At 42.3% G+C, this 12,693-nt stretch overlaps 1 protein-coding gene across 1 annotated transcript in view; it reads left to right on the top strand.

Annotated features, from left to right (window-relative positions):
* LOC137165356 (disintegrin and metalloproteinase domain-containing protein 29-like) overlaps window positions 1–12,693 on the top strand; it is an 89,962-nt gene that overhangs the window by 34,599 nt on the left and 42,670 nt on the right. Inside the window, exons 3-4 of the mRNA XM_067566634.1 lie at window positions 2,778–2,894; window positions 8,308–8,482. Coding sequence (XP_067422735.1) covers window positions 2,778–2,894; window positions 8,308–8,482 — 292 coding nt within the window. The remainder of the gene's footprint in view (window positions 1–2,777; window positions 2,895–8,307; window positions 8,483–12,693) is intronic.

Genomic DNA, 12,693 nt, shown 5'->3' with positions numbered 1-12,693 from the left:
ACATGTGCACTGTGTGTTCTTGTGCTCACAGCTGAAAGGTATGAAGAACAAGACTGCTCTGACTCCCTCTCAGTTCCTTCTCACTGGCTGTGGTGGAGTTGCAGCTCTCTGTATTCCTTCAAGCCCTTCTTTTACTCTTTCTCATCTATGGTTACTTGTAAATAGTTAGGCAGTCTCTAATGTAAATAGATTAAATACTTCTTAAATGTTAGCTCTCCTTTGACTAATTGCACATGTGTATTCCACTCTTGGTGTGTGCACCTCCTGCTCAGAGATGCCAGAAATTTTTTCCTTCATTGGTACCTGTTGGGGTAGCTTGAGCATCCCCTACTGCTGCACATCACTGGCATAGGTATAAATTGCCCATCCAACCCTGAGCCTCTTCAGTCCCTTCTTACCACTCGTAACAATCACCAGATCTAGTCTTTTTGCATTTGAAAGTTCTCTCACTAGACTGTGTTCTCTTGTGTTGAAAATAGCTAGTGTTATTAAGGTTAATAGTATTTAGTTAGTATTTAGTTAGATTTTTTTTTTTTAACCATCTCATGATTTCAGTCAACTCCCAGTACTGAGGGATGCCTTGATCACAAGGCTTCAAGCCCTGTGTGGTTCCTGCAATAAGGCTATGCCCATGAGCGACCTACACTCAAGTTGCTTGAAGTGGCTTGAGGAAGCTCATGTTGGAGAGTGTTGACAAATTTGCAGAGCCTTTAAGCCTTGCACAAAGAGAGATTTTGAATCCAGACTAAAGCTTTTACTCATAGAGGCAACCTTGAGACCTCCATCTGAGCCTGGTCTGTCAGACTCAGTACCGAGTGCATCAGTGTCAGTAAAGAGTGTGCTTCCTACCATACCTAAGTCCTGACAAGCCCAAGCACTCCTTTGCTTTGGTATTGCAAAATAAAAAATTGTTGACTCCAGTGCCTAGGCAATTGCCATTTGTTCTGGAGCCAGAAGGAGCTCCTCCTGCATCTGCAGTACCAGCATGAAGCTATATTGATACAGACCATGCAGGAGGCATTTGTGGCTGCCAGGGACATCCTGACCCTGTTGGTGCCAGTATTGCCAGCAGTATAAGAGGCAACACTATCAGTGCCGGCAGACACAGGAGAAAGGGCAGGATTACTACTATGCTCAGTATTGTGACAGCCTTGCGTACCCCGATGGTTCATCCTTCAGTACTGTCGAAGGGAAAACTTGCAACGCTCACTTCTCTGAAGGCCTCTCCACCTCAGCACAAGTCACCAGCACATCTGGATCTGAATCTCAGAGGTCAATGGAAGAAAAGTCATCATCTTCTGAATCAGAGGTCGAGTCCTCTATTTCCCGTCCTGTAATCCTGTCATTGATCCTCCTTCAGATGTTTCCACTCTTCCATGGATCCAATCATCACAGTACCATTGAGTGTTTGGCCAGGAGATAACCGGGGGCCTGCCTAGTGGCATTTCTGGAATCCGTAGAGCTTTCTTCCCATTTCGAGATTGTATTCCAGACCCTCCAATTCAGTGACCTCAGAAAGGCAAGCAGCACTTACCTACCAAGCAGCACCTCTTTCTGACTCTGGTACTAAGCCTGACATTGGACATTAAGAGCCCAATTAAGAGGACCCTGCAGATCAAGAAAGAGAGGAAGAGCATCCACAGCCAATGCTGGCCTTTTCTTCCTCCTCTTGTGATAAGGTAGTCTTGGGGATGGGGAAGCACATCAGGAATTGTTAGAGGGTTGCCTTATGTCTAGGCATGAAGGTGGAGGAAGTAAAGGAATCCTCTGCCCACCTAGTTGATATTTTAGCCACTACAGGTCATTCCAGAGTGGCATTGCCTCTCATTGAGGCCATTAGGGACCCAGTTAAGGGACTGTGGCAGACAACTGCTTCTTCGAGTGATGTCCCTGTGGGTGCTCCACTTTACGTGTCGTCACATCCTGCGTCCTTGATCGGAGATCTTTACAGCAGCACTTGTCTGGGCCACGTGCACACAGCTCCTGTCTTCCAGTGCTGCTGGCACATTTTTTGGTGCACACGCAATCCGACCCCTCAGTTCCTTCTCAACCATCCATGGTCCGAGACAGAGCCCTCAGCAGTTACAGATTTAACTTGTCCCACTACAAATTTTAGAAACTGCTTCGTTTTGTCAATAATTACCTTAGTTTCCTCAGTAGTTTACCTTACCTACCTTCCTATAAAAAAAATAACCCACCTTTGGCTTTCCCTTCTCTTTCCCTCTTCTTGACTACCTCACTTAAATAGACTAGAATATTTCCTAAATTGAGGACATTACACTAAGCATGGTTCACCAGGATTTAAAAGGTGTACCTTATGTAGGGATGCCATTCCAATATCTGATGGCCATTCTCAATGTGTCTGCTGTCTTGGGAAAACACCTGTGCCACAAAAGTGCACTCATTGTAAAAATCTTACGGCCAGGAGAGATAGAGATCTGGGGTTGAAGCGTATCTTGGTGGAGAAGTCCCTCAGACCCTCCTCTGACCTGGGGTGAGAGAACACCTCTTCAGAAAAAAATGAAAGAACTCCCAGTAATAGAGCCTCAACGTATCCAAGCAGGAGCACAGCAAAAAAGAGGAGTTCACCCAAAGAATTAACAACAGCCCCAAGACTCATTGCCCATGAGGTGATTGGTTCCTTAGATACGACTTGGGCCGTGGCACCCAAGGACTTGAAACGTCTCATTTAGGGGTCAAGAGACAAAGACATACCATTCTCCTCCAGCACGGAGCAGAAATTGATGGCCCAACTGTCTCAGCCATGGTGTCGTCAGACATCACAGCACCGACTACAATGCAATTGCTCAGTACGGCACCAAGAGCTATCATGGTGCTGACAAATGTCCTGGCACCAACTTTGGCACTGCAGATAATACCTGCACCGACAACTGGTAAGGTGCCAACAACAGCACCTAGCATGACCACGGCACCGATATGAGACATGGCACTGTCTCAAAAGAAGAAGGACAAGCAACACCACTGCCACTAAATGGAGACAGTAGTAACATAGTCTCCACAATGACCAATGTCAGGGATGAACAATTCCCCATTTCACTTTGCACATGATGAAGCTCTTTCCTCAGTACCCTTTTTAAGTGGAGAGGATAGTGAGGCAAAGGAGGCAGAATTTTCATGCCTCTCCTACCAGACAATCTTCAGAGGCACCCAGATATACACCTTGGAAAGGAGCCAGTGCATATCCCTGGCATGGGCCACCATGGTTCATGCTACCCATGCTATATCCCATTCAGTGACAGAACTAGGACGTGTGGTCAAACTATTCCAGAGCTTATAGCAGACCACTCAGCCCACATAAAAGCAGAACAAGATCTTCTACATGCATCTGACCCCACTCCGGAAAATGCTCAGGTGACAAAGGAAATCATTGATCAAGATTCTTCTAGACACAACTCCTCATCCTTGCGAGATGAAGCAATAAGCCCCCCACCCACAGCCGTGGGTGACTTCAAACAGTTCCATGATCTGTTCAAGAGAGTAGCAGAAAACCTGGAAATCTTGAGGAGGTCACTGAATCCCATCATACGATATTGAAGATCATTCATGCTACAGCCTCATCTAAAATTGTACTGCCTGTTGATGAAGCATTTATGGAGCCAGATAATTACATCTGGCAGACACCAGCTACCATCCTACCTACCAGTAAAAGGACTGATGGAAAGTATTATGTTTCCACTAACGGGATGGAATTTCTGTTTACTTATTTCCCTCCCACCCTCGCCTCCCACTCTTGAACATCCTTGTCATCGAGGCAGCAAAAATCCAGAGGGGTAAACAGACCAGCTATAAATCAGCACCCCAAGATAAGTACTGGGAAAGATTAGACTTGTTAGGCAGAAAAGTATATTCATCATCAACACTACAAACAAGAGTAGCCAATTATGCAGCTTTACTTTCCAATCATGACCACAATGTATATGAGAAAATTTCAAAATTTATTAATGACATCCCTGATAACAAGAGGGAACAATTCAGATCACTTATTAAAAAAGGACAACTCATTGCTTGAACATCTCTTCTGGCTTTACTAGATATAGCCAATGCTGCAGCCAGAACGACAGCCATGGTGATTGTTATGCACAGAGCCTCGTGGCTCCACTCTGCTGGCCTGCCTAGGGAATTACAGACAAAAATAGCAGACCTGCCGTTTGACAAATTTCAGCTTTTTTCCAAGAAGACTGATGAGGTACTTCACTCAATGAAGGGCTCATGAGTGACATTACAAACCCTTGGAATTTACACGCCTGCAATGAGGAAAAAACAATATAGATTTCAACCATATGCTCATAGATAACTGTACTATTCACAGCATAGACAATACGAGCCACAAAGAGGTATAGAAAGACCACAAAGACGCAGACAAGCTCAACAAACATCTTTGACGTCTCAAGGAACATCAACTAAGCAACAGATTTGAAGCTTTAGTCGAGGATCTGAAAAACCTCCCTCACCAATTGGTGCCATTATCACTGACCACCCAATTCGAGTTCTGCCTGCAAAATTGCCATCACAAGTAGGCAACAATCACTTCAGATAAATGGGTATTAGAGATCATCGAGTTGGGATACACGATCCTGTTCACATCCATTCCTCCAACCCAACCCCCTTCTCTGTCCCTCTTCAGGGACCCATCTCACATGCAATTACTTAAAAAAGAAATAAAACACATCCCACACATAGGGGCAATAGAGCACATTCCACAACAACACGGAGGGAAGGGGTTTTATTCCCATTATTTTGTTATCCAGAAAAAGAGTGGAGTATGGAGACCCATATTAGATCTGAGGTCATTAAACAAGTTTGTAAGGCGACAAAAATTCAAGATGGTCACATTGTCCACCATAATACCGGCACTGTGAAGAGGGGATTGGTTCAGTCCTCAACCTTCAGAATGCCTACTTCCATATCACTATCCACCCTGCACACAGAGGTTTTCTCAGATTTATAGTGTCTGTGAATCATTACCAATACAAGATATTACCATTTGATGTTTCTCCGGCACCAAGGGTTTTCTCCAAGGTGCTTGCCATAGTGGAGCACATCTGTGAAGAGAAGGGATCACAATCTTCCCATACCTATTCGACTGCCAAACGTCAAATGATAGCGTTGTTTAAAAAACTAGGAATCAAATAAACATTAAACCAACACAACAGTTGGAATTCATAGGAGCAGACCTGAACTCAATAATAGCCAGTGCATCATTACCTGCATGATTCAACGTCGTCATAGACCTTTAATACTACTAGTGAGAAACAGTTCAACAGTAATCTCACTCATTGTCTTGCAGTTCCTAGGACACATGGCGGTCGCTACATTCGTGGTCCAGTACACCCGACTACATATGTGTTGCCTCAGAAATGGCTTACTATGATCTACAGACCACACAGACACAGTTTAAACAGAATGCCGAGCAAAGCCAAAGAGTCCCTACTATGGTGGACTAGGGAGAGCACCATGACGATGGGAATCCTATTTTCACAACAACCACCATCACTCATGATTACCACATATGCATCACTCCTAGGGTGGGGAACGCATCTCCACAATCATACAATACAGGTTCGATGGTCAGAAACTAAAACCAGTCTGCACATAAACTTCTTAGAACTCCAAGTAGTTCACAACTCCTACCATCATTTTCTACCATTCAGAAAAAACAAGATAATAAACGTGTGCATGTTTTATATCAATTGACAGGGAGGAGCAAGATCCCTCTGCCTATGCACTGAAGCAATGACATTGTGGAACTGGTACATAAAGCACAACATCAACATATCAGTGACATACTTACATGGATGCCAGAACACCACTGCAGACACCCTCACCAAACACTTTGGCCAGAATCACAAGTGGGAGTTGAATAACAATATCCTGAAAAACATTTTTCGACAGTTTTCATTGAGTTGTCGATCTCTTTGCTACAAAACAAAACCACAAATGCCTGTTTTTTGTTCAAGGGCGGAACTGGGACCAGGTTCAATGGGGGATGCATTTCTCCTCAACTGGAACAAAGATCTCCTATATGCATTTCCACCCATCCCAATGATACCCAGAACCATCCACAAAATAAGATCAGGCAAGGTGATTGTGGTGATAGCACCCACATGGCCCAGACAGACATGGTATTCCAACGTACTGCAGATGTCAACATAAAAACTAATCACTCTCCCACTTTCATATGATCTCCTATCCCAGGATAGCAGCTGGATTTTTTACCCCAAGTTTCGGAAGCTCCATGTAATGGCATGGTTCCTAACTGGTTCCACCCAGAGGAACTAGAATGCTCGGAACAATTTAAACCAACAAGGAAAACTTACCTGCAGAAATAATATAGATGCAAGTCATGGTGCAAAGACAGACAAATCCGTGCTGCATCATCATCCATTCTGACTATCTTGGAATATATCCTAGAACTAAAAAAATTGAGTTTATCAATTAGCTCCTTAAAGATACATTTATAAGCAATAAACAAATAAATAAATTTATCAGCAATCTTTCACAAGATCAATGACACAACTGTATTCACTCACCCAATGATAAAATCATTCATGGTAGGGCTACAAAGGGTATTTCCAGTCATATGTGCCCCCACAACACCGTGGGACCTAAATCTAGTACTAAGGGCCATTACTAGGACACCATTCGAACACCTAGCACTTCTCCATATGTCTATGAAAGTGTCCTTTCTAGTAGCCATCACATTGGCCCGCTGTGTAGGGGAGATCAGGGCACTCATGGCCCATCCACCTTACATGATTTTTGACAAAGATAAGATCACTTAGACCTCACCCAAAGTTTTTACCAAAAATAGTATCAGATTTTCATATGAATCAACCTATTCATGTACTTACCTTTTATCGGAAACCCCATAATAATACACAGGAAGCCGCACTCGACACTCTGGATGTCAGACAGGCACTAACCTTATATCTAGATGGAAGGAAACTCTTTAGAAAATCAGACAAGCTCTTGTTATCAGTGTCAGAATGCACAAAAGGCAAAACTATATCTACTCAGAGGCTATCAAAGTAGATAGCAGAATGTATCCATGTATGCAGATGGACACGTCCCACCCATGTTTCCCCTCTTCCTTGAAATCCTATTTTCCAAGGGACCTGGGACTGGGGGAGAGGGGAAACTGAGGTGGCTGAAGAGCCACCCCTTTTATACCCTGGGCATGGAACATTAAATGTCTGCTAAGGAGGTGTGTGAGTTCTCCAACAGGCATTGCTAGATCAGGTTCCACTGGTCAGAGCATCCCATGTGTGTGAATATGCACAGTCCATCTCGAAGAACTCCTGATTACAGGTGTAAGTAACCTTCATTTTTCTAACATAGCCTTTCATAGGTCCTTTCTAGGACATCCCTCCCAGTTGTCCAAAGTCATGATGTCTAGTTTTTTCTGACTGTTCTTTTCCCTCCTAGCCCCTGCTGGGAGAGAGGTTATTCCTTTCAAAATAGCTTGGTCTCTCCTCATGTTAGACGCAGGATGCAGAAGAAAGAATTTCTCACCTGGGAATTTTTTCTGTGGACAAAGTCCAAAACTGCACATCCCCCACACTTCAGTTACTGGCTAACCTAAACTGAAGTTATAGTTTTGGGAAAAATTTTACTGGAGAAAAAGGGAGAGCAGTCAGTGACAGAGTAGGAAAATTCTCAACTACTACTGGTGTGTTCCAAGCTGATTTGCATGTATCAGATGATGACCAATCTGGTCTATACTAATAGAATCAGTCTACAGGAAAGAATGACCAGGTAAAGAATTTGTTTTTTAAACTGTCATTCATTATAAAATCAAAAATAGGTTAATTCATTTAAATTTTAATTTGTTAAGAAGAGAATATTCCATTGAAAATGTAGTACAGGATTGATGTGATGCTACAATATATACATTATAATCATCAGTGTTATTTTTGAGCCAAGCGTAGCCAGTCTAATTTTATACCTAAATTCATAGCCAGTTTGTCTGCATTCTTTGTTGTGTATTAGAGAAGTTCATTTCATTTTCAATCAGATTTCCAAATGTCATCTAGGTGGATGGTTACAAGGTAATGCATGTTTCTACTTCAAGAATGTTGTTTGGATTGCAAAGTCAAGCACTTTAAAATTAGGAAAATGACACATTTAAGGTTCTCATTACATCTTTGTGCATCCATCATATGCCCTGAATGAAACAATTAGTTCCATTCTGTTTGAATTTGTCTAGTTTTAATTTCCAGCTATTAGATTTTTATATACGTACAGATTAAAGTGCTCTCTCTTATTAGATATTTTCTCCCTGTGCAGGAGGATAATGTGCACAGAATTCAGTAACTGCTCCAGAGCAGACTATTTTAACATGATAAGAAAACCAGGAAAAACTTGCCTTCTTAACATACCAGAAAAGAAAATATTTGGAACACAGATGTGTGGTAACGGTGTTATAGAAGATGAGGAGGAATGTGACTGTGGCATGGATGAGGTTAGTAATGAAACACTTTAGTTTTATGCATATTTTACAGAAGAATTAATAAGTTTGTATTATCCAACTTCAAAACTACTCCATGAGACATGATTTTATGATGGAAGGGGTGTTCATGGTTCCATAGTTAAGACTGAGTTGAGTTTTGCATTTAAAGCAGTGATTCAATTATTTTGTTATTACATATGAAGAACACAGCATGTGCACAACAAAATTACAGCTTTGAGTACAAGGTGAATTACTCTGAGTGCACAATGAATTTTATGAGGATGTTTTTAAAAAAACAGGAATACATTTCCCCATTTTACAACTATTTTTAAGAAAAGGATAACATTGATCCAGGAAACTACAGGAGTCTTAATATGACCTCAGTTGTATGCAAGATCTTAGAACAAATTTGGAAAGTTAAGGACATAGAGGAAAATGGTAATTGGGATAAAATACAACATGGTTTTACAAAAGGTAGATCATGCCAGACCAACCTGATCTCTTTCTTTATGAAGATTACTGATTTTTTAGACAAAGGAAGTGCAGTAGATCTCTTCTACCTGGATTTCAGTAAGGAGTTTGATACAGTTCCACATGAGAAATTATGACTTAAATTGGAGCAGGATGGGGGTTAATATGAGCATTGAAGGGTGGATAAGGAACTGGTTTAAGAGGAGACTGCAACGAATCATACTGAAAAGTGAACTGTCATTTTGGAGAGAGATTTCTGGTGGAGTTCCTCATGGAATGGTCTTGGGACCAATCTGATTTAATATTTTCATTAATAACCTTGGCACAAAAATGGAAGTGATCTAATAAAATTTGCAGATGACACAAAGTTGGGAGGTATTGCCAGTATGGAAGAGGACCAGGATATCATACAAGAAGATCTGGATGACCTTGAAGAGTAATAGAAATAGGATGAAATTTAATAGTGCAAAGTGCAAGGTCATGGACTTGAGGACTAACAACAAAATTCTTTGTTATAAACTGAGGATTTATCAGTTGGAAGCAACAGAGGAGGAGAAAGGCTTGGGTTTATTTGTTGATCACAGGATGACTATGAGCCGCCAATGTGATGCGGCTGTGAAAAAAGGCTAATGTGAATCTAGGGTGCATCAGGAGAGTTATTTCCAGTAGAGACAAGGAAGTGTTATTACCATTATACAAGGCACTGCTGAGACCTCATCTGGAATGTTGTGTACAATTATGGTCTCCCATATTTAAGAAAGATGAACAGGTGCAGAGAAGGGGTGATGATCAGAGGCATGAAAAACCTCCCTTATGAGACTGAAAGAGCTTGTCTTGTTTAGCCTAACCAAGAGAAGGCTGAGGGGTGATATTATTGCTCTCCATAAATACATCAGAGAGAAATAGCAGGGAGAGGAGTTGTTTAATATAATCACCAGTGTGGGCACAAGAACAAATGGATATAACTGTCCATCAACAAGTCTAGTCTTGAAATGAGATGGTGTCTTTCAACCATCAGTGGAGTGAAGTTCTGGAACAGCCTTGCATGGGGAGCAGTGGAGGCAAAAAACCTAACTGACTTCAAGACTGAGTTTGATACGTTTATGGAAGAGATGGTTGGATGATACTGGCTATGATGGAATTTAGCTGATCTGCAACTGCTAGTAGCAAATATCACTAACAGCCCAGGATGGGACACTAGATGGGGATGGATCTAAGTTCCTACAGAGAATTCTTTCCCAGATGTGTGGCTGTTTGGTCTTGCTGAAATGCTGAGGGTCCAAATGTCCACCATATTTGTGGTGGAGAAGGAATTTTCCCCTGAGTCAAATTACCGGGCAGCCGGGGAGGGTTTGACCTTTTTCTGCAACACGGGGCACAGGTCATTTGCAGGTTTAAATTAGGGTAATTTAGTAGTAGTAGTGGATTCTCTGTAACTGAAAGTCTTTAAATAATGATTTGAGGATTTCAGTAATTCAGCCAGAGGTTATGGGTCTAATACAAGAGTGGGTGGGTGAGGCTCTGTGGACTGCAATGTTCGTGCAGAATGTCAAACTAGATGATCGTGATGGTCCTTTTTGGTCTTAAAGTCTATGAGTCTGGTCTAAGACTGATCATAAAGCCTTCTGCTTCCGGTCAAGTCAACAGAAGTCATGTATAATGAGGCACCACTTTGTATGCATTTCTTATTTGAATTCTACTGTATGTATTACTTGCCTATAAACAGGATCAAGCCCTTTGTATATAAAACATTTAGCCTCCATCCCCCATGGCCACAGAAAGTCCTTTTTCCAGAGGCCTGTGGACTTCCACTGGTGAGGTGCAACATTTACTTCAGCCATTGGGATGTAGTTTCTGTGGAACATAGCACTAGAAGTCAAAGCATCCAGTCCTATGCTATCACAAGCAACCCATTCATATAATCCCATCAAGCTCCATCTTAAAACTAGTTAATTTGCCCCCCATTACTTCTATTGGAAAGCTGTCTAAGCTCACTCCTCTGATGGTTACATCTATTTTCCAGACTGACTTTTCATGGCCAGTTCATTGTCCTGCACAGGTTGGCTTCTTGCGTTTTTATGTGTCTTCAGAGTGCATGGAACTCACCTATTTGGTCCTAGTGTTTAAAATTAGATTTCCCCCACTTGTGTGAATGTCAAGTCTTGTACACAGTAGACTAATCTGAAGAAAGAGTGATGGATTAATCATACACACAAAAAGGCAACTGATAGTTTTTTCTTCTGCTTCTTCCTCTGTACCCCACTAGTGGCACTAGCCCTGGATCCCAGAGGGAGTGGTCAGAAAAAGCGCTAGCTAGAATGATTTAGTTGGGGTTGATCCTGCTTTGAGTAGAGGGTTGGAATAGATGACCTCTTGAGATCCCTTCCAACCCTAATCTTCTATGATTCTAAGTACTGTCCCCTTACTTCTACTGCAAACAGGACTATTATCCTGAACATAAGGCACTGGCCCTCCCATTGAAGGTCAGTCATGAGCCGAGAAGGTCCATTATATCATGAGTGAAACTCTTCACTCGAGTCTGCATCAGTGAATGTGAGCAGGCAGTACAGTTACATTGTCAGAGTGGAGTGGTTCCCAGAGGAGCAGTGGACAAGAGGAAGGCCTGTAGAGCTTGCTACTGGACTCAGCCAAAGGGAATTCTCTCTGCACTTATGAAGCTGATGGGCTCTTGAATCTTGTTCCCCTGCCTATTGATCTGAATCCTCTGAACCCAACTATACTGGTCCCAATTTCAGCAAACATGGCACTTCAGGAATTCCCCTTGCTGTGCTTGTCCAGCCAGAGATCCTCCTGTTTCTGAATGAGATATTGTTCACACACTTGCATTACAGTCCACGGCCAGCTCCTTATAAGTACTCTGGATTCTATAGTAAAGAGTTGAATCCTGACTTTAAGTGTAAAGTGGAACTCAACCTACATTATGAAGTCATTATGAGCATCTCCATAATAGGCTTGTTGTACTAATTTAAGTGGAATATATGAGCCCAAAGAGTCAAAATTGTTAACATAACCCAGTCTTGGCCAGTTAAGCCAGGCTCTTATTAAACAGAAGGAAAAAGAAGAGCAATGGGAAAGAGAAGAAATTAGATGGGGAAGGAAGAGGATATGCAGTGGGAGATTAGAGGTGGGGGTGGAAAAAGAGAGAAAGTGTCTCAGGGTATGTCAGTACTGACAGCGGTAAAGTCGCCGCCGCCAGATCGATCTTTCTGGATGGATTGAGTGATCAGTGTAGACCCGCTCAATCTATCAGGAAGTCAACTGAGTAAAACCATTTCCTCAAGTAGCTCAGTGAAGACAGCGTGCAGAAGGGAAGCAGAGCAGTCGACGTGAGTTACGCAAACTACTCTGCGTAGTTTGCGTAAATCCTGTCGACTGCCGCCGAATCTGCAGGTTAGTGCAGACCAGGGCTCACATTCCGGCTGGTCTTCAGGATTTAGCATGTGGAGGTGTCTGTACCTTCTGGGTTCCTTTTTCTGGCCTGATTTGGTCAGTGGTATCAATAAAACCCTCTTTGTTTAAATTAATTCTGTGTTTGTCTGTCTTACATCTTTTCTTCCAGGGGTGAGGTCGACTTAACTACGTCACTCAGGGTTGTGGTTTTTTCATACCCCTGAGTGACATAGCTGGTCAACCTAACTTTTTAGTGTAGACCAGGCCTTAGTAGTATGTATCAGGCTTAGTCTTAGAGTTAGTGAAACCAAAGTATCTTATTTATTGCACCAAGAACAAAT

Source organism: Emydura macquarii, unplaced genomic scaffold (assembly GCF_026122565.2).
Source record: "Emydura macquarii macquarii isolate MOO-44397 ecotype Brisbane River unplaced genomic scaffold, CSIRO-AGI_Emac_v2 contig_38, whole genome shotgun sequence".
NCBI lineage: Eukaryota > Metazoa > Chordata > Testudines > Chelidae > Emydura > Emydura macquarii.
The sequence above is the reverse complement of the archived record's forward strand: the minus strand, read 5'-3'. Positions and strand labels throughout refer to the sequence as shown.